This window comes from Ptychodera flava, chromosome 16, assembly GCF_041260155.1.
Source record: "Ptychodera flava strain L36383 chromosome 16, AS_Pfla_20210202, whole genome shotgun sequence".
NCBI lineage: Eukaryota > Metazoa > Hemichordata > Enteropneusta > Ptychoderidae > Ptychodera > Ptychodera flava.
This window is the reverse complement of record NC_091943.1, coordinates 26,111,940-26,133,185: the sequence shown is the minus strand read 5'-3', so window position 1 is coordinate 26,133,185 and position 21,246 is coordinate 26,111,940. Positions and strand designations below refer to the sequence as shown.

Below are 21,246 nucleotides of genomic sequence, written 5' to 3'. Positions count from 1 at the left end.
CCTGAGTACAATACCTGACTACTGCACAGCCACTCTTTAGAAGAAGCGATATTTCACCCTGAATGAAAGAAATTGTGCGCAATTTTATTGCACCCTCATTAATGTACTTCAGTTGCAATTATCATCCGGATGTAGTTTCTATGACGAAGAGACGACCGAAATCAATGCGCTGCATCTCTGAATACTCCAGTGAGAGCATTTCCTCATCCGATAAACTACAACCGATATTCTTCTCAAATCAACAAGATTACTGAACTCATGATTTATTTGAATGCTTGTTTCCGTCTTTGAGTGTGGTTGTGAAAAAGTGAGGGCATTTGTCTGTCACACAGTTGCCTTGCTGAGGTGACAGGTGATTCAATATGTGTGTTTTACATATTATAACAAGCCAGCAAGTTATTGTTGGTGGCAGACTCCCTAACTTGACTAACTTTGCTAACAGTGAAATCGTACAGATAGATTAATGTATACAGGTATTTTAACCTGTATTTCAAAGATGTACATGTGTTTGAACCATACAATCCTCAAAAACCAGATGATTTGGTCACTTTCAATACAGTCTTACTCATTCAAGAAATATGAGAGTGTTACAAACTTGTAAATTGTAGCTTTGACATCCTTCACCATGCTGTGCTGAAAATCCATGCGTAGGAACATCAATGCTTTGATAACTACCCCAGTCCTTGTACCCATAGCTAATGCAGTTGCTGCTGAGAAGTCTAAGGTTTCATGACTGCATCTACATGTACTGTGTTTGCTTCACTTTTCAGGCAAATGAAAGGCAAACTAGCAAGTGACTTGTGTTCAGTGACAGTTGTACTGACAATGTGATTATGTTTTAGAGTGCTGTGAAAAGTATTCTTTCATGTTTATTGCATGAGATGCTTATGATCCCCTCAAACTTTATGTTCATATTACTGCATAATACAATCCTCCCAGTAACAGATGTTACATAGACATTTAAGTGTTATGTATCTCAGCTGCTAATAGGGATGGATTACAGATTTTCAAATATTTTGTACAGTAGAACTGTCATGTTTGGTAGTGTGTTTGTACATGCATAAATAGGGTCAGAGAGAGTTGATTATCAGCTGTTTCTAGAACATTTCCACTCATGATAGAATGAATGATGATGAAAGAATCAGCAAGCTGATGTGTATATCAGTTTTGATAAAGCCAGAAAAAGTTTCATGCACATGTGTGTATACCTTGTGGCAATCCTGAAGGTGTGGCCCTCAACAAATGATGGAATATCATATAGGGCGCCCTCAAACATTGTCATAGTAAAATCTAAACAGTGTGCCCTCAAGCAAAGCTTGGGCCTGATCTTTCTGCTGTCCCACTGAAAAGCAGATCCGTTTGCAAAGTCACTGATCCAGGAAACAATTGTTCACTCAGCCTTGGACTTGGTTAGTAGGGAAAACTCTGAATAAAACAGTCTGGATACACTCTTTGCTATGCTATAAATTAATGAACTAACTTTGAATGCTGAAAAGAAAATTAGGTTTTCTCCGCCTCATTTTGAAAATTGGCTGCTGAATTTTTCCCCTGTTGAGTTGGCAGAGCCACTTGCAGGTATATTTTCTGGTATTTCAGACTTAAATTTTTGCGTTGTCTATAGTGGCTCCAATTTTCCTTTTGCAATTTTGATACAGATTAATTCAAAAGCAAATGATGTTTTGATTCATTTTGTCGTCTCTTTTGACTTGCTCCAAGTCTGTGGGCATATTATAAGTATCAAAACATATAACAAATTGTAAACATCAGGGGACCGTCGCACTGTAGGCTGTTGCGTAGATCTTGGGGTGAACGCCTTCACTTGGCCAGCCTGTTACTCAGCTGCCGAGAAAAGCAAGGCAACTGGGGGCCAGTCTATCATCTCTTCAAACTTTACACAAAAAATATGCATGCACAGGTACATATATACTGTATTGCCGTACAAACCTGACCATACATATATATGTACCTGTAAATATATCAATGTGTTTCAAGACAGTACTAATATAACACTGAGTGTATGAAATGGACTGTGAACTGCATGTTACTGGTCCTTTAAGAGTGGAATAATTATTTCTGTGATTCAGACAATCTAGTTGTGAGATGTATTATTGTAATTCTCTTCATTACCTTGCAGAAGGAGCGTAAAATTCTTGAGAACAAACGTCTTGACTTGGACGCTGCCAAGACCAAGTTAAGGAAAGCCAAGTCGGATGAAACCAAAGCAAAGGTAGGAGCCTCATGTCTGGAATTTATCTTTCAAACAAAAAGAACAGCTTTTTGACAGGCATTAAATAAGGGGTCTTGTGATCAGAAAGAAGATTTCCTTTCTTCGTTTCATGAGTGTTTTCTATCTTTGACTATGTAAGATGAATTGTAAAATATACATGCATGTCCTTGTTTACCCCACTGGCTATACTGGGGACACCTGTACAAAAAAGTATTTGTTTTCCCATGCATAATGCATACATGCTAAGATATTGAATATTCCATAGGGGATTGCATCTCTAGGCGGCCATTTTGGATAATGATGTACGTCTGTATTCAGAAGTGACTTGGCATTGAGCCAGTGTTTACCATAATGCAATTCACTTTATTGGACTCATCTATTCATTTAAATACCGGGGTACTTCTTCTTGATGACAGAATGTTGCATGAACTTTTAAACTGCATGGAAAAACTCGCATGTTTAACAGAGATATACTTTTTGTAAGTGAGCTTGACACGTCAGTTATACCAGTACTAAGGGTGGAATGAGGTCAGGATTGATGACATAACATTATATCTGTACTCTTTGAGCACTTTTTGTAGATTTTTTCTTTATTTCTTGCCTATTTTGCAGTCATGGAAAAATTTGTTTGTAGTTGAAACGGCAAGGTTCCCCTCACACAACTTTGGGTGGAAGTCACTTTTTCCTGAGCATACATGTAGAAGGATTTATAGACAAAATTCCAATGCTTACAAGAAAAAGATAGAATTGGGGAATTTGATTAAATTACACAGTAAAGAACAGGATCAGGGCATAGGTATTACAAGTCGTGGCAATTTCACCTTAGCCTTCACACTCAACGTACAGTATGTATTCACTCACAAAAAGCATGCCATTCTCTGTGCAAGTTCATACCAGTGCACAAGTCTTGAGTCTCATAGTTTAGTCATTGGCACGAGTAGAGCAATGCCTGCACCGCAAATTGCATGAGTACAACCAGACTTTAGGCTAAAACTCGCGGTCAAGTTCAGCAGATGGGGTTGCTAGCTGCCGTCAAAGAGGCAAGTGGTATGAAGACAAATCCAGCTGTAACACCCAGATCACAGATTAGATTGTACTTTCAGTTCCGGGGCATTCAGATATTAAAGTGACAATGTCTGTTTGTGCTCACAAAGTTGCAGTTAGAGAATTGCCCAAGCTTGTAACTCATTATAAAGATCATTTCCACATTGCACAGAAAAGAGGGACAGAAAAATCCTGAGCTCATACAGAGAAGTCTGACAGTTTTCATCAAAAATGATTTATTGATTGTTAACAATTTCAGCTACTTGTAAATCAGCCTTTTTTCCAAAGGGGATAGGGACTCATGAAAGAGTGAAAGAGATCATAGCATCTGACAATTGCTAACTCATGTAATCTCTCTCCTTCTCTCTTTCTTCCTCTGTTGTTTTGTTGTCCGTGAGTTAGTTGATCTGGTGTAGAGAAAGCCCTCTTTCAAAGGTTTCTTTGTCGTTTCTTCATATCTTTAAATCATCTTCCCACCGTCTATAACTGTCTAGTCTTCTGTGTCATGCATTGTGCTTGCTGTGTTGGAGCTTAACTTTGAAACATGCTGAGAATTCTGTCAAAAGTTTGCGTTTTTGGCTGTTCCTTATGTCATCATTGCTTTCATCATAAAATGGTACTCTTTTGAAGCTGGTGGACTTTTCCCAAGGAGAACTTTCTCGTGGGGGGGGGGGGGGGGGGGGGGGGGGGGAGGTGGATAATTTGTTATAACATTAATATATACATAAAGACATTATGCAGACAAGTTTTTCAAATATTACAAGTGAAAGTTATGGAATCATAAGTATAAAGGTTTTCCCTTCAAATACGGTATGTCGGCAGGAAAAACGTTTGTTGTTATTCAAATATCTTGAAGTTGAAAGCAATACGTCACCACAGAAAAGTTTTCAATAAAAATTACATTTTGCTTGGGAAATACATTTTCAAGACATCATTTCAGTTCAGTGATAAACACACATTGCGAAAATGTTGGAATTTCTTCACAAATGAATTTACTGTTATTGAATTCCTGGTTTCCATAAAATGTTCTGTCCACAAGAGACCATTCAGAGTATTTACAACAATGCACAATACATAAGGTGTTTGATTTTGAAAACTGTGCAGTCTATGGTAATACCGGAAAACCTTGACATTTATCAGTGTTTACCGTAGTTGCAATTCTGATAATTTATGACAGAATTCTCAGCATATTTCCGCATCACCATCCCGCGCCTTTCTGGCTTGTAATGCACAACACTGAGGATTGCATCACGTGCGTTTTTTCACAACTGCTATTAGCAATGGTCATTCGGGCAAATAACCAGCAAATGGATTTCGTACCTTTGTGACATTACAATTCAGCCAGATCTCAGAGTGTTTTCTGTATATAAGTTATAACCTGATGCTAGGTAAACCGGGATGTGTGCTGCAATGCCGTCTCTCCCACATACCCAGGCAAAACCTAGACAAGCAACAGCACTGCGGCTGCAAAATTGGATGAGAAACGATGCCCAAACTAATATTTTTCCAAACTATTGACCAATAGATGCAGTTGTGAAAAAAAGGTAGCATGCAGGAAGATAACCATTTTTGGTTCTCATATTTTTTTTTTCTGTGTTTGCAACTCATACACTCTCTGTACATCAACAAACGTGATATTTTTGCTAAGGTTGTATCTTTTCTTCTCACATTTTGTTTGTTGCTCTCATGATCTAAATAAAAGACATCACCCTCTGACTTGGAGCGAGTAAGTACTTTGTGATCACTGTATACATGTACATCTGTTGTGTGCCCTGATTTTCGTGCATCTACTGTACCTCCCAGGGTGTTCAGTCCTGCCCAGCCTCCATCTGCTGTCAGCAGTCCTGTAGTGTGAAGCGGGCTGCCATCTTGTGTGTTTTCATACCAGTACATGCCTTTGTCGAGTGAAAATCGATAAGACAAAGTAGACTTTAGCTTTGGCTTTGAAATCATGTAGCATAGAGCTTGTACATTCCATTGCGGTAAATAAAAAGTCATTCTGCATGTTTTACATCGGACATGAAGGAAATGGGTTTGATTTTAATGCAGTGTAGGCTATTCAAAAAGACTCTGTGTGGATTCACAGAATATGTGGACGCCATCAACTTAAAACAAGACAGAGATGAACTTTGATAAAGCAATTATGCTCATCTGATTTTTCATTCACAACTTCATCATTCCGCAGTATTCTCTAAAACTAAATCCGTGCTTTAGAATCGAATACTATTATCTTTATCACAGCAATGAATTAGTTTTGAAATTCTACTACATCAGAAAGCAATATTTTTTGACCAGTTTTTTGAAATTTTTTTGATCGGTTGAATATGTTTTAGGATGAAGGAATGGGGAAGGTATAGAGACAGTATAGTGGTATAGAAACCACTGTTCCGTCTTTTGATGGATTATTTTGAATTTCTATCTTTATCCTCTTCTCTGCACTAACACCAGACAGACCACTCTTTGAATGACTTGTATCCTCATTATTCACCAAATAATATCACAATTCCAAGCATCATTTCTGGCTAAACTGTGCACTCTGTTTTTTCTGCCAACTCAATTCACATACTGAAGACTGCGTCTTACTCTCTAATGTGTGTGGACACACTGTAATGGCAAATGTACAACTGACCAAGAAATTTTCATACCTTGCCTAACCCCTCCCCCAGGGCTCCTAACTCTGACATCTTAACATTAGTTTGGCAGAATTTGATATCATTAAAAGCTTTCCAGCGATTCCATTATTTGGTGAATGGCCCCCACATGCAAAATGGCAATTGAATATTATGAATGTTTATCTAATTCATCTTGATTGGCATTTTAGTGAAGCAAGTTCAACTGAATGTAATTTTTATTTTGCCCTGAGTACAGGTCGAAGAGGAATTGCGGCTTGCACAGAGTGAATTTGACAAACAGTATGAGATCACCAAACTACTGTTGGAAGGAGTCAGCAGTGCCCATGTAAGTATACAAACATCATCGTGGAAGGCAGCATACCAGTACAACAACACTCATTGCTCTGCTGAGCACTGTGAGCCTGTTTTGAAAGATGACCTGTAGAGGGCGATGTCTGAATTGGCCAGGGAGTGCTACCAGTATACCCACTTGCAAATGAACTCAGTGAAACAGCGGTTGCCAGGGAGTATGGTAAAGCATGGTTACAAAAAACAGAAGAATGTTGGTCAGAATTTTACAATGACGAGCTGCTTTATATTGTACACTTCGATGACTCCTTCAGTTTTAAATTGCCATTATTTAAAAATTCTGTTCACCAAGGCCTCGTCTTTCAGAAGCATTTGTTTATGATGTCCATGATGACTTTGTAGAATAAAATGTGTGATATTTTTTTTTGCGTCCTCCTCCAGGCCAATCACCTGCGATGCCTGCAGGACTTCATCGAAGCCCAACACAACTACTTTGCCCAGTGTGCCGAAATCACTGCAGATCTGCAAAAGCAGTTAACCAGGTGAGCAGGGTGATAAATGAACCAATCAGAATGAAGCATGCAGCATCAGAGAATGTCACCCAAAGGAAAATATGAAATTTTCTTTCTGAAGTGCAAGTAGCTGCAATTTGTAAATGGGACATAATAAATATGAAACATGATAGCGATAGTATCAACAACCCTTTCACCAACAAATATTGGTTGAACCCTATTGTTTTCTGGGGCAGCCTGGGACCTCTGCACCAGAAAATAGGAATGGAAGACTCAATGCTTGTTGTTACCTAGCAATGTTTGGAGGCCCATTACCTGTATCTTTTAGCATTTTACTACCCCACAAAAAAAAACATTCAATCTTAGGAGATATGTTTTGGATTCCCATACTTATAAAGTCATGTTGTCTTTGAAATGTCACTATTTCAATCTTTAGCGATGGATTTAGTCAATTGAATTTAGGCACTCATGTATATATTTATTTAGGAGTTGAAATCTAAGTTGTGCATTCATCACAATGCTTGAAAAACATTCCGTTGTCACACTTTGATAAACATTTTACACATGTGTAAGTTGCATAAAAACTGCAAAAAGATATTCCTTATGGAGCTCTAAGTCAAAGTGATCATGTCTCGTCAGTTACTGGAACTGAACTGTACATGTATATCTATAAAAGAACTTTACATTACATGCTGGCATATACTGTCTTGCTCTTTTAGCCAGCTGCATACATGTACATGCATCAGTACATAGTGTGGTGAACTTTCCACAGGAGTATTGCTGTTACCAAAAAAATCTCAATCTTTTCTTCAAGTCAATGCAATAAATTATCGAACAAGTTATTAGCAGATTCACAGCACAGTTCAGCTGAAACTTTCCTTCTCTTATCCTGGTCCCACTTTCAAATCCATGCTTATCGATGTTGCAGCTCCTTGAATTTCAAACCAAAAAATGTCACAAGAAAAGTGATTCGAATGTTTTAGAAACTTGTGTGCAGGGATTACTTTTACGCTGTGTCTGAGTCAACTTTTGATGATTGTGTACATATTTTTTTTTCTAAGATCCTTGTTCTACTTCTCAAAGCATGTTGAAAAACACGCTGTTCAGCTTGTCAACACAGCATCTAAATGCATAAAATCCAGCGCTATTGTGAACATTTGAATTCTAATCTAGGCCAGAATTTAATTGTCATGAACAATAACTATGCAGTTTATATGTGTACAGGCTGAGTTGGCAAGCTGAACACTGTGGATCTCAACATGCTTTGGGGAGTAGAACAAGAAACTGTAGTTGATATCAAAAACAAAAATAGTAAAAAAATCATCCAAAATCACAGCCACTGGCTCTTAAAAAGCCGTCAAAAAATATCATGGTAATTAAAGTGGATATAGCAAGCAATTGTAATGTTTATCATCCTGTAGTGTGTTTATCTGGACTTTAACCCGTCACCGTTGATGCTTTCTCTTACGTGAATGTTCAAACACTTGTACACTGGTAAATGTTTTCAAATGCTCTATCCTTCATGTGCAAATACCGCACAAGCTAGTTTCCTCTCAGTTTCCTGTTTGTGAAGAACTTTGTCCATGATTTGCCCCTGGTTGCAGTCAAGCAATTTTTTTCTGAACATGACTATATACTCCTCAGATAGAACAGCATCCCAAGAGACAGCATCAAAGGTGACAGTTTAAAGGTCAACCATTAGATTTATGCATATGAACTATTTTACCAATAAACTGACTCCCTTTGAGTTGTATACTGCCTAATCTAGCTAGCTAACGGCTGTACTGTCCGTCATTTTCAAGAGTTCAATCCAATGACAGCGTTGAAACATACTGCATTTCCACTACTGCTAGACCTGCTCGCAACTCACAGATCTCTTTGTTGCCTTAATAGAGTGTGTTGCATGTAACAGCATCACTGGCATAGTCATGGTGGTGGGTATTTTCAGATTCCTCTTGTCTCTTTACTCACACTGCAACTTTTCAAACCTGTCTCACACAACCCCCCCCCCCCCCCCCCCCCCCCCCCCCCCCCCCCCCCCCATAGGATAACTGCTTCATTGTAAAACAAATGATTTCTAACTTCTTGGCTTTATACCAATGAGGTCAAGTCACACTTTCTCAATTGCATCTTTTGGAGCTATGTACAGACAAAATGCAATTCATGGAAAGCCTTGGTCCGTATGGTTTTATTTCCCATGATACAATGTGAACTAGGCTGACACTGTACTTGTCGGGTACTTAATACATGTATACGATACAAAATCCAAAAGTTGTGTTTCGGAATTGTGAAGATAAACTTAAAATCATACCCATGTAATTTGTGTGGTGTAATATTATAGAACACATATGGTATATTTCATTGTCAGGAATATTTAGATTTTTATCATTTATACAAATCAACAATCAGGTTGTATATAGAGGGACCGTGTATGTGTGAAAGAAGTGACCAGATAACCACATTAGTCGTTAAATGATCTGATCAGAGTTGGATGACAAGTAAGAGGAAAGTTCAGACACATGTATTTGAGAACCACTTCACCCATTCAGCTACAAAGCTCACAAAAATTACCGTGGATTCGTTGTCTAAGATGGTATATGTTCAAAGTATTGAAAAGTATCCAATACTTGAAAAGTATCCAATACTTGACCTTTGACCCCATTTCCCTTTGAAGTCTACATGTATCTATATTCATACTGGTAGTATTTCAAGGCCAGAGGAGGCATGTTACCTCTGCCTCCACATCTCCAGTGGTTACAATGATATCCTTGAATTGTTGTTATGCCTTCATTCACTTACCGTGACTTAAATTATGAGAAACTCTTGAGTTTCCTTCAACTCACCTCCTCCATAGTGTATGCTGTCTCAGCTTACCATATGCATCATGGGAACTGAAACCCAATACAGTTTTGAAATTTGTAATGACAAATACCTATAACTCACAGACTAGGGTTTCCCCACAGTTTGACTGACCAACAAAAGTCAAATTAGCTGTATTGAGCGCCCTCAACTCCACCATCTAAATTCTTACTTTTTTCTCGGATATTTTTAATACGTCATTGCCTCTCAACTCACATTGCTTTGAGTCTCTTTGCTCTTTCTCCACTATATAAAGTTGGATTGTTCACAATATAATGAAAAATATACAGAAGTTAAATTTTTGGATTCTAAAAAAGTTTTAGAAATTTTTCAAGTGAATTCACAACTTTATTATCGTCCAAAAAAATATCTAAAAAATTTCTGTCTCGCCTTTGACCAAAACATTTTGTACCATTACCCATTATACAAAGAGTTCAGATTTACATTTGAATTTTGCAGATGTTTTTAAAAACAACAGAAGCATGTTCCTCTGGAGTGTGTCTATGATTGACCACTTTCAAACAATCCACTTTAAAACCATCCTCCTGCTTGATTCACTGTTACTGAATTCTTACTCACGGGACAATTGTTTCTTTTCTCTTTCTATTATAGCTTGCTGTGTTTGTGATCCCCCTCTGTAGAGAAAAAAAGCTGCTTGTAGGCTGTTTCCAGAGGAACAGTCGAAAACAAGTTGCATGCAAGATTCACTTGTGTATTCTGCTTTTTCTAACTCTCAGTGTTGCAAGAAGACAACCTCACCACTGTAGAGGGTGCAGTTTATCACCAGATAAAACCAGCGCTTATAACTACATATGACTAGTGCTTAACCGCTGATTACCAGCACTTAACCTCATTATTTGGTTACTTTCAGTCTGCCAAGAAGCGAGAGCTTGACCAAACCGTCGGCCCCACCAGCCACTGACAACTGAGTGACTTCTCAGCCCCCAAGCCTTCAATTATATCTGTATGTAATCACCTACCTTTATTGGGGGTTCGGCTGTTTTATCTTTTCCGGGTTATGTATTTATCCTCGCCCCTTCTCCGGGTGTTATGTTCAGTCTTCCAGGCGCAGGGAATAACACTAACTCTGTGAACATGTCTGGCCCTAATGCCGCCCCAAAGTTCCATGCCAGGCCCCCGACGGGCACGCGGCGGGCTAGAGTGCTTTATGATTACGATGCGGCCGATCTATCGGAGCTGTCCCTTCTGGCTGACGAGGTACTGCAATATTAATTTGCATGTACAGTACCAGACCAGAACAAAAATGAGTTCAAGCTTCAAACTATCCGCTTACGCTTCTCTTCCTAAAAAGAAAAAAGTCCTATTGCAAACTTTTGGCGACGCTCTCACAAACACTTTCGATTCAAAAACTTGATACTTCAAACGTTGGACCCTGCTTGTGCAAGTTGATTATAATGTCATGCTATGATTTAACCAACTTGAAATTTGTGTTGCTTTATTTGTTTTTATCTTTGAAGCAAGCTTTCTTTTGAGTTATTATTATTTATTCACTAACCCTGTACTGCTCTGTTTCTTCATGTTTGACATGCTTGCAGTCATATTGACAATTTTTACAGCATTTCACCTGTGCATAATTTAACAGACTTTATACCTTCAGTACAATTTTTTTGAATTAATGTTAGTTTTTCATTTACTTTTTGTTCAACTGTATGTCTTTTAAGTCTTACAATTGTTTGAAGTGATCAGACACCCTGCCCCTAAGACATGAAAACATCTTTTTAATGAAATACAGCAATGGCATACAATTTAAGAATTGGTGAAAACAAGACAGAAAAAAAACCAGTATAAATTACTCATTGTTCTGGTGTGGGCTGTAGTTGCATCACTGTTATAGTCAATATTGTCTTATAGTTAATGTTTGACTCCTCCCATTCCAATATTCATTTAACCTTGAAGCAAGATATCATGGCTGTGTCGTCAGAATGATTTAGACTGGTCCAATTCCTATCGAGAACTATACATCAATTTTCTGTTCTTTTTGATCTCATTTTCAAATGAGATGCAGGGTTGTAAGGATTGTATTCCATTGTAAAGTTCACTTCAAAATTCCAAAGGATATGAGTTTTGGACAGCAGAAAAAACTCAGGATAGATCACGTTCAACTTTACTGACAGTCGGTCGTTCTATATGACTCCTCCAAGTACATATGGCAGCAGGTGCCTTGGTGTGTATCTTTGATGAATCCTTCCATATTATAGACTGGAAAATCCCCATGATTTGTTTTCCTGAAGCTATGACTTGCATTTTATTAATAGGAATCACTTGCATGCCTTGTCGCTCTGTATAAACATCATAAAACTCACAAGAAAGTCATTCCTGTGTTAAGTAGGCCAAAATAAACACTATGTGATATTTAAAACTGTGATAGGAGTATTTGGTCAACTTTTTACCTCATCATTGTGAAATTTTAATGACCTGGCAAACAACTGTTGGGGTCATTCTGTGATTCGCATTGCACAGAGATCGCCAGTCAACTCGTTTACAATTAAACAAGTACGAAACTCTTTCCTAAGATATCAGAAAAGAATTTAGGCTTAAGAGGGAGGGAGAGAGGGAGGGCAGGGAGAACAGATTGCATGTGGAACATTTTCAGAGATGCTCTGAACAAAATAGATAGCTGTTTTCCAAGTGGGTTTATATTATTCCCAACAAAGGTACCAAGTTTGATCCTAGATGACCTGATTATTAAGCTTATTAACCAAAATAATAAAATGTAATCAAAAGTTACATCTGTACAGTCCCTCAAAGTAGGTAAAAAGCCTTTCAAGTTGTAACAACTCGGGATGTCGAAAACGCAGAAATGTTACGATGTCATTTGGAAGGGTAAATTGGAATGGGAAGTGTAGTCTTTGATGTCAGTCACTTTTAAAACAAAATATTACACTGCATGGGTTATGCAATCAGCTTGTGAGTTACAGCATTGTACTGTCACATTGTTGTTTTGTCACAGTGTCAGTACTTGTTGCCATAGTTACAGTGTTACCATGGTGCCAGCTGTTTGGTTGTTTTATATCGTTTTATATACCTTAATGCTGTTCATTGCATAAACATCATCTTGCGATGAAAATATATGGATTTATATTATTAAGTCTGGCTTTACTCCGAGTACATACATTTACATCTGTACTCAATTAATATTGTCATCAGTGATAATTTTCATCAACAGTGGGTTTCTGATGCTTATGTGCACTTGAATGTGCAATGCTATTATTTAATTTTTGGCTGCACTTTGCACTTTCCATTTTTACACAACACCTAATTATCTGAAATTTTGTCGGAATTATCCAATGAGTACTCCTGAGAAGTAGACCATTTGCAGCGTGGTAGAGATACATGAATTTTAAATGTTACACGCAGAACGCTGTCTCCCTTGTCGTAGAGTGAGCGAACTGTCCAGTTGGTGTGCTTTTTGGAGTGGATTTCAAGTAGATGTGCTTGCCCTGCCATCGGAGCCAAGTCTTCCAACTTTTGCAGTGTACATTAGTGAAGCCGTGAAGCCCCTTGTTGTGATCTTGTTACACCCCAGTTTAGTCCTACATCGCATTTCAATTAGCATTCATGGACCAACTTGCAATGAGCTCTTAAGTGGTGTACTTTACAAATTGAACTCGTTGAATGGCAAAATACCCCATCAGTATTTTAAATATGGACAACAGTATTTTGCAAGTTTTGAATTTTTCCAATTTTCTCCCGCGATGGTGTGGAGTTTTATGTTAAAAAACTCATATGAAGTCTATGCATATAGTTTGTCCAACCCACAGTTCACACAAAGGAGTTATCTTATGCCTTTCATTTGTACGTTAAAATATTACATATATTTTGTGTACCTCTAAAAGATATTCAAGAGAAACTATGATCTTTTAATCATTGTATTTATCTGATTTATTTTTAATTGTGGTATTTTTTCCCTTTCGTTTCTTTTCTGTGCATTAGATAATTACGGTATATAGTCTTCCTGGTATGGACTCTGATTGGATGATGGGGGAACGTGGCAATCAGAAAGGAAAAGTACCAGTCACGTATTTGGAGCTCCTAGATTAGTTTTGAAACAAGCGGCATTTTCTCTTCTTTTTTTTTCCCTGTTTTCATTTCTTTTTTAATTTTTATTTATGGTAAACAATTTCTTTATTACATACAGCCTTTTTCATTCCCAACACTGCCCTCTAAAAGGGAATTTTTGAACATTTCATGGGAGTATGGATGGAGGGGGCAAGCCTTAATAGGGAGTCAGCGCCGAGAGACGTTATAATACTGAGGAGCCCCCCCCCCCTATATATAGATTTATTTTCCCTCTAGTTTGCACTCTTACATCTTACCAACCAACTTTCTTCATACACAACCTTTCCATCCCTGTTTCAGGTGTAATGGTTGAGACCATTCCCTTTGAACTGTAGGGTTAAAGCAAAAGACATTGGTGGTGAGAGGGTACTGTAACATGTCTGCACTCTGCAAAAATGTAATTCATTGCTCCTTTTTTCCCCCAAGTTATTAAAAACTTGCCATACAAAGAGATTTCAAAAATTCAGACTTGAATCTTGCTTTTTTATTGAAAAAAAAACACTTTGAATAGGAATAGTGCTTGCCTTAACTCTTGTAGAATAGATCTCATCTTTTTTGTTTCGAGCATTCCATGAAAGATAGGTAGGGGTAGAATTGCTGGGGAACGCTAGCTGTATGTTACCTAACTTCGTTTGGTTACATAAGTTGATGTATTTTTATGACATCCAAAATATCCATCTCAGATCCCTGTGTCTTTGTGTTTACAAACTTCAAAGTACGGTGTATGTTATTTATTTATTGAAAATTATAGTGTTTATAATTATGGAGAGGAGAATTTGTTCTTTAAAGATCATAATGAATATGTTTACTATTCTGATAAACGGGACAGCAAGCAAGCAAGAAATAAAATTATAATTTTCCAAAGATGTAGAAACACGCTTTTAATTTTTCAAAGAGAAGGGTGTTTAAGATTACAAGATTGTAGTGACTTTGAGGAGAAAAATTTTGATTACGAGACCGTTTGAAACAGGCAGAGAATAAGATGAATGGGTTGTAAGATCATCATCGTTAGGATGTTGTTACTATGGCAACATGCCAGAGGTTTCATCATTTTTTACAGGAGGCTATTTAGATTTATCATATGGCAGGTGGGGTGCTAATTACAGGTGTACACAATGCAGAGCACTGCAAAGATTATAAACTTATGTTTATTTTTTTTCCCCAGAAATGTGGAATCTTTCTACAAATAAAAAATTATATATTGACTGTACATATATTGTAGACTTTAAAAAAAATTGGATTGTCCATTTTCTCCCATCATGCAATTCTTGAGGTGCATGTATAATTAAGAGTTTATGTGTTGATGTCATCATTTCGTGAGCACTTACAGAGGTTTGTCATTTGAAACCTGTGCACGTAGAAGATATGATGCTATATTACTCGGTACAATTTAGACTACAATGTGTATCTTTGTCAACTTTGTTGTACTTGGTGTACAGAAACATGTTAAGGAAAAAGTGAAGGTGTTTTTATCGATAAATAATATTTTATCAAATATTATAAACATCTTATCAACATATCTAAGTCTCACCAAAGAGGTAGCTCTCTACTTGTAAACTGTCAAACTTGGCTCTTGACAAAAGGTTCAAAGCATACTAGTAGTGTGACATCATAACTTTTGCATGCTAGCTGTCAGTGATGTCATCATTATTTGAGTAATATGTCACAACTTCTTGTTATAACAGAATTTACATGTACTGTAACAGCAAAAGTGCTGAGAAACGTCAACCTAGCATTAAAATGCAAAAAAAATCATTTATGCTCAATTTACTACAGTTGTAGATACTTAGATTTTATCTGGTTGGTTATTAGTTATTCAAAAAAAATCAAATTTGGTGGTACAGTTGTCCTCAATCGGTGGTGTATGAATAAGTACAAAATATTTTTTTGTTTTTGTGTTGTTTGGTGTCGTCGAGTAAAGAGAAGGCAAGTGCCTCCTCATAACTTGTCAAAGTGTTATGAATATATAAATGAAGAATTTTCCTGTAAATGTGCAATGTTAAGGAAATCCAAGGTTGTTCATAGATTAAATTCTAGTCCTGAATGAAAACAGCTTGGAAAAGATTTCAAAACCAATGCAACAAAAGATTTGGTGATTTATTTCCAAGTTCTGATCCTGAGAGGCCTTTTTTCCCCATAAACACTGATAAATATCAACTGTAGAGAGAGAAAGAGAATTTGTCACTTTCAATATTTCCTTGACTAAGTTTCAGATTGTGACATGTAGCTACTATTATATAAGAACAGTCCTGATTGGTCCCTTTAACAGAAAACAGTGCATTACATCAGTGGCCACAAACCAATAGTCTGTAGGCTTAGATGGAAGCGACATCTCATAATTAAATATTTGGTGCTGCATGTCACCTGGGAGAAGTTTGCGAAGTGGAATTTTTTTTCAACTTCTAAAGTTAATAAAACATACTCTACTTTCACCATAACGAAGTGTCACGGCCTTTCTAATATAGAAATAATGAGCAACGCACGGACCATTAACGTTTATTTATGGGCAAGGGTGAGAGGAAAGCCAAAAATTAACGGGCGAGGCTTGCCGAGCCCTTTAATTTTAGCTTTACTCGAGCCCGCGCCCATAAGTAAATGTTAATGGTCAGCACGGAGTTTGTTATTTCCATTATATTATCAACGAACCCCCAAAACCATCAAAATTTACAAAAATTTCCCATGCAAATGACAACGGGCCCCAGAATTTGTCAGTGAGTAGTGCGCACTGTGAAAATTTTGCAGATTTTTTCAAAAAAAGTTTCTAAACTTGGCCCACAAGTGTTCCATTTTATTTTGTGATTATGATCTTTGCACAAATTACAATTTATGTTTCAGCTGAAAAGTTACAATGTTTACGATATTATTCAAATTCACGGGCACATAAACCATTATTGCATATTTGTGGTCGGTCACATGGTTCAGCTCGACAAATTAAAATGCGACGGACAGGGCATGGAAAAATAATGCATAGTATGTTGTGATAGTTTGAACTGAGTAATGTATACTCATGAAGGTTTGAAATAGGCTTTTTCTTGATTATCGGATAATATCATCTAAGATGTCTAAGTTAGAGAGTTCCAGGAGTATGAGACCAGAATGCTCTAACATGGAATATATTATCAATATTATCCAATAAAACAGAGTTTTGGGATTTTCCACCAACCCACTTCTATTATTAGACACTAATTTAAAAGTTAGACGATATTATCAATTTTATCCGATAATATCTGATAAAACAGCATGTTTTGCATCGGCCACTTTCCCACTTCTAATGTTTGAAGGGTGGCGTAGTGGCCAATGCCCGGTATGCTGTTTTATCAGATAAAACTGATAGTATTGTCCAACTTCTAAGTTAGAGTCTAATATTAGGAGAGTGGGGAAGCGGCCAATGCCAAACATGTTGTTTTATGGGATAAAATCACACGGTGGTTAAGTGGTCTTTTTTAAATTAGCAGTTGGTCGAAATCAACAACGTTGTCAAATGCAAACAACACGACACATATACAGTAATACTTGCCCAGCCTTCTAATATTAGACTTACTTAGAAGTTAGACAGTATTATCTTTTTTATCTGATAATATCCGATAAAACAGCATGACAGCATCGGCTACCTCCATCTAATATTATACTCTAACCTAGAAATTAGACGATATTGTCGATTTTATCCCATAAAACTGCATCGTTGGAGTCGGCCACTATTAGCCTCGAACCCAGGGAACTTTAAGACAATATTATTGTATAGCTGTTCTGTTCTCGTTTTAGCCACGGTCCCTTCTTTGTGGAAGGACCATCCTTTAACTGATATATAATGGCATCTTGTCTACATCTAATCACGGTTAGGAGAGTAAGGGAACCGTCATTATTTTGGACGGGGAGGGGGGTTCGGAGGAATTCGTCGGAAACTCCGAAATTTCGTACCCTTTGCCAACCATGATGAATTGAGTAAGCCCCTCTCTAACACAGAAATTTTGCCTACCCCCCTCCCACGTAGAAAAAGTTATATATCAATACATGTATTTGTAAAATTTACAAAAACATATCAATGGTAAAGACCTTTCAAATCCTGGTGTACCCATCAGTATCTCATGACGGTTGACAAAGATTAAATCCAACATAGCGATAATTATCGTTTATATCCGATATATCCTTGGAAAACTTTTTTCACCTCAGGCCCGACTTTCTAAGCTACAGCTAATTTCTAAATTTAGAACGCTATTTAGAAAGCGATAATTATCGTCTCCATCCGATATATCCTTTGAAAACTTTTTTTCACCTCAGGCCCGACTTTCTAAACGACAGCTAATTTCTAAATTTAGAACGATATCGTGTTTATATTATCGTTTTCAGCTGGTATAACTCCCATAGGGAATACACATAGTTTAGAAATGACTCGGAGGAAAAGACACAATTCGCACCAAACTCCAAAGGGAGTGGTAGGGCTACGGATCCGCAGCAAGGTTAAATGTCAACATGTTTATTGAACTGATGTCGATTAAAATATATGTTTCTGTGGTAATAAAGGATGAATTTACAACAGTTCAGTTTTGTCCTAGATCCTGTGAAAAATTTGAGAAATTGATGTGTGCAATGGTGCAGTCTGGTGAAATCTGAGAGATGTTTACAATTTGTTTTTAAACTAGTTAAACTGTTAGAACACCCCAAGGGGGAGAGCACGAGAGGGAGTGTCCCCACTCTTGCATCGAAAATTTTGAGAAATTGATGTGTGCAATGGTGCAATCTGACAGGCGTTTCAATTTATTTTGCATCAAAAATTGAGTACCCCCTTCTTTCTCTCCACATTTTGCGAACGCCCCTTGTAGCTTTCAATTTTTTAAGTGACCCCATCAGATTCCTCCGACCCCGCCAGGCCGTAAATAACAACGGCTCCCTAACCGGCGTTCACGGCCACTCTACAAACCATGTACAGATGTAATCAGATTAATGCTCACAGTGAAATGAATAAACAGTCTCCGCTGTAGATCAGTTTATTTCCTTTGTCTGTTATAAGTGTATGGTTTGTTTACAAATATAATTGGCGTTATCATGCTGTCAAGCAAACATTGATGAGGAAAAAATAATCAATTTGTTCATGATAAGATTTATCAAATGGACTAGATTACACTGTACAATGAAGTGTGGTTTGAGTTTGAACGCAGCCTATACTTGCACCAGCGTCCGGTCCGCACGGCTTGCTCTGGTCTAGTACCGTCGACTGCTTTTTTTTTGGCCTGCGCCAGAAGGCTAAAAAACGCAGTCGACAGTACCAGGCTTGGCTTGCTTTATAGGTCGGCGTAGCAAAGTCTGTGCCCGAAGAAACAACCTTAGCTTGTTGGCTTGTTGGCTTGCGAGTTGAATTACACTGGCGTGAAAATGGTTTTGCAAACACCACTCGAGTGTTGACTCACAGTGGGGAATGCATTCCAATACCGTGGACCCTGGAGCATGAAGAAAGGAAAATAAACTTCTTCGGAGAAGTATCATGTACCACAACAAAACAACAATTTCTTTTCACATCCCACCATTGTTATTTGCATTGCTTTGTGTTGGTTCTTGTCGATTGTTTGTTTTTATCTTGTCAAGAGAGACTTTCGTTGCAATTTTCTAACTCCAATTCCAAAACATCAAAATTTCTACCCGCCTTAATCACTGACAACTGTAGAACATTGAGAAGTAAAGTGAGAAGCCATAAAACCGAGTCGAACTGCACACCCGACCCTTTCTCTTCCTCATTGGCAGTTTCCAGGATGTTTGCTGATCAGATTTAGGTTGTCACCATGACGACGTCAAGGCGTCAGGAAGCCCTATTTATCTTGGGTGGTAAAGGGATATGTGTGTACACGAAATCGTTACCATCATCAGTAACTTGGTACTCAACGCCACGTCGATATCGTCGCTTCACTTCTCGTGGTAAATCTGTGGAGCTGCTGTCACTAATACTTTTGCAGAGCTCGATCGAGTCGGATACTACGTATCAGGTGAGTAGCAAAACCAATCTCTTGCTCTCCATGATGATGCCGGTCCCCTGATCTCAGTCGACAATCATAGCTTATTGACGGAATTTCAGAGAAAAACACACTCTTTCTTTTCTGAATTTGCAAAGTGCGCTGGAGTAGCGCTGCCTAAAAGCGCAGTGATAAAGACCTTTCCGAAATCGAGTAAAATTTTCACAATTTTTGACCTCTCTAAAGTCCGTAGTCTTAGTTGAAAAAATTTTGGTAATAGAGAAACAAATTACACAGAATTGTTAAAGATTTAGAAACCGCATATCTGTCCTCGTGGCGCATTCTGCATTAAAATGATAGTTTTACTGATCCGCGCTCGCGATCTTTCAGACGTCGCGATCTTTCAGGTTCTTGGGTACTGTGACGTGATCCACCATCCGCAAGTAGTACTGACTGAGAAGTTATTTCATTTTCCACCAGATTCATAATTATTAAATCTTTCAAGGGAGTTTTGTTTGAGAGCATAAAAAAGTATAAATTATTTGTTTCCGTTTATTCGAAGTAGACCTACAGCCCGAGTGAGATGTTTTCTTTATACGGCTTCAATTTTGATGTTCGATGATAAAACAATTCCATTTCTCAGTGAAATCGCTATGAAGAACATTCAATTAACAGTTGCAAATTCGGCATACAACTTTTAAAACTCGTACACATTTGCTATTAAAATGTCACCGCGTTCCTCGCTTTGGTCAATAACGTCTTGTGGGCGCGTTATACAGTAACGGCAGTTTCCAACTGCCAACATGACAGTGAACTTACAAGACTTTGACATGTAATACAAGAATATAGGTCAAATCGAGACCCGAAAGCAACAAAACGATTGATTTCGATAACCGAAACATTCGAATTGACATCGAAACTGAATTTCATGACGCTATTAAAAGCTGTCCTCAATAACTATGAGAAGCGTGAACACCACAAACCAACTAGTGAAATGTCAAACCAACGCAGTATTTCACGCCTATAAATTTTGAAATTCAAGAATTTCCATTTAACATTTTACTTAGGGATAGACCATTTGATATCCTGGGAGGGCTTGGAAGATTTGGGGGAAAAAAAAGATGCCAGGTGGAGTTGCTCGAAAAAAAATCTGGCTTTAAGTGGCTGATGGAAAAACAATTATGGACCATTGCGACTCGGGAAAAAAAATCTTGGCAATTGTTCGATGCACACTGCAGCATCAATAAAAATCAAGCAGTAGCTCTGGAGTTTTATAAAGCATAAACCATTTCAAGCTTGAGGAACAATAACTTAGAATTTATTTAACGAGGAACTGAAATAAATACACAAACAAAAACACTGAAAAAATTGTCAAAAGTTACAGCTACTATCACTGGAGCTTTCAGCAACTGAAAACAAGAACTCGTCTGCAGTGGTCTCATTGAGGAAGATTTTCACACTATTTCAGACGGCTTTTCTCTCAGTCATCTCCTTTATATTCTAAATCACTGAATATGAACAATTGTACAGTATATATGACCTTCTGATTAGAGGAAGTATGCTGAAATTGAAATTGCTCACCAGTGTTTTCCAGAAATGTGTAAATCTGAATGTATGGATTTTGTCAAAATACCACAAGAAGAGAGACAGCCTGCCATGAA

The 21,246-nt window shown here is 37.7% G+C and overlaps 2 protein-coding genes across 7 annotated transcripts in view; both read left to right on the top strand.

The window, feature by feature from the left end:
• Positions 1-16,081, top strand: part of LOC139114426 (endophilin-B1-like) — a 33,945-nt gene extending 17,864 nt beyond the window's left edge. For 2 of the 5 annotated variants that reach the window (XM_070676151.1, XM_070676150.1), the window contains exons 5-10: positions 2,135-2,227; positions 4,974-4,997; positions 6,140-6,229; positions 6,634-6,734; positions 10,622-10,781; positions 13,518-16,081. In XM_070676151.1, coding sequence (XP_070532252.1) covers positions 2,135-2,227; positions 4,974-4,997; positions 6,140-6,229; positions 6,634-6,734; positions 10,622-10,781; positions 13,518-13,625 — 576 coding nt within the window. In that variant the 3' untranslated portion in view covers positions 13,626-16,081. Of the gene's footprint in view, positions 1-2,134; positions 2,228-4,973; positions 4,998-6,139; positions 6,230-6,633; positions 6,735-10,434; positions 10,528-10,621; positions 10,782-13,517 lie in introns of all 5 variants that reach the window. The other 3 variants (XM_070676153.1, XM_070676152.1, XM_070676155.1) reach the window with 2 other exon arrangements.
• Positions 16,082-19,456: 3,375 nt separating this feature from the next.
• LOC139114423 (uncharacterized) overlaps positions 19,457-21,246 on the top strand; it is a 103,723-nt gene continuing 101,933 nt past the window's right edge. For both annotated transcript variants that reach the window (XR_011547869.1, XM_070676149.1), the window contains exon 1: positions 19,457-19,618. The gene's annotated coding sequence lies outside the window, so the exon portion shown is untranslated. The remainder of the gene's footprint in view (positions 19,619-21,246) is intronic.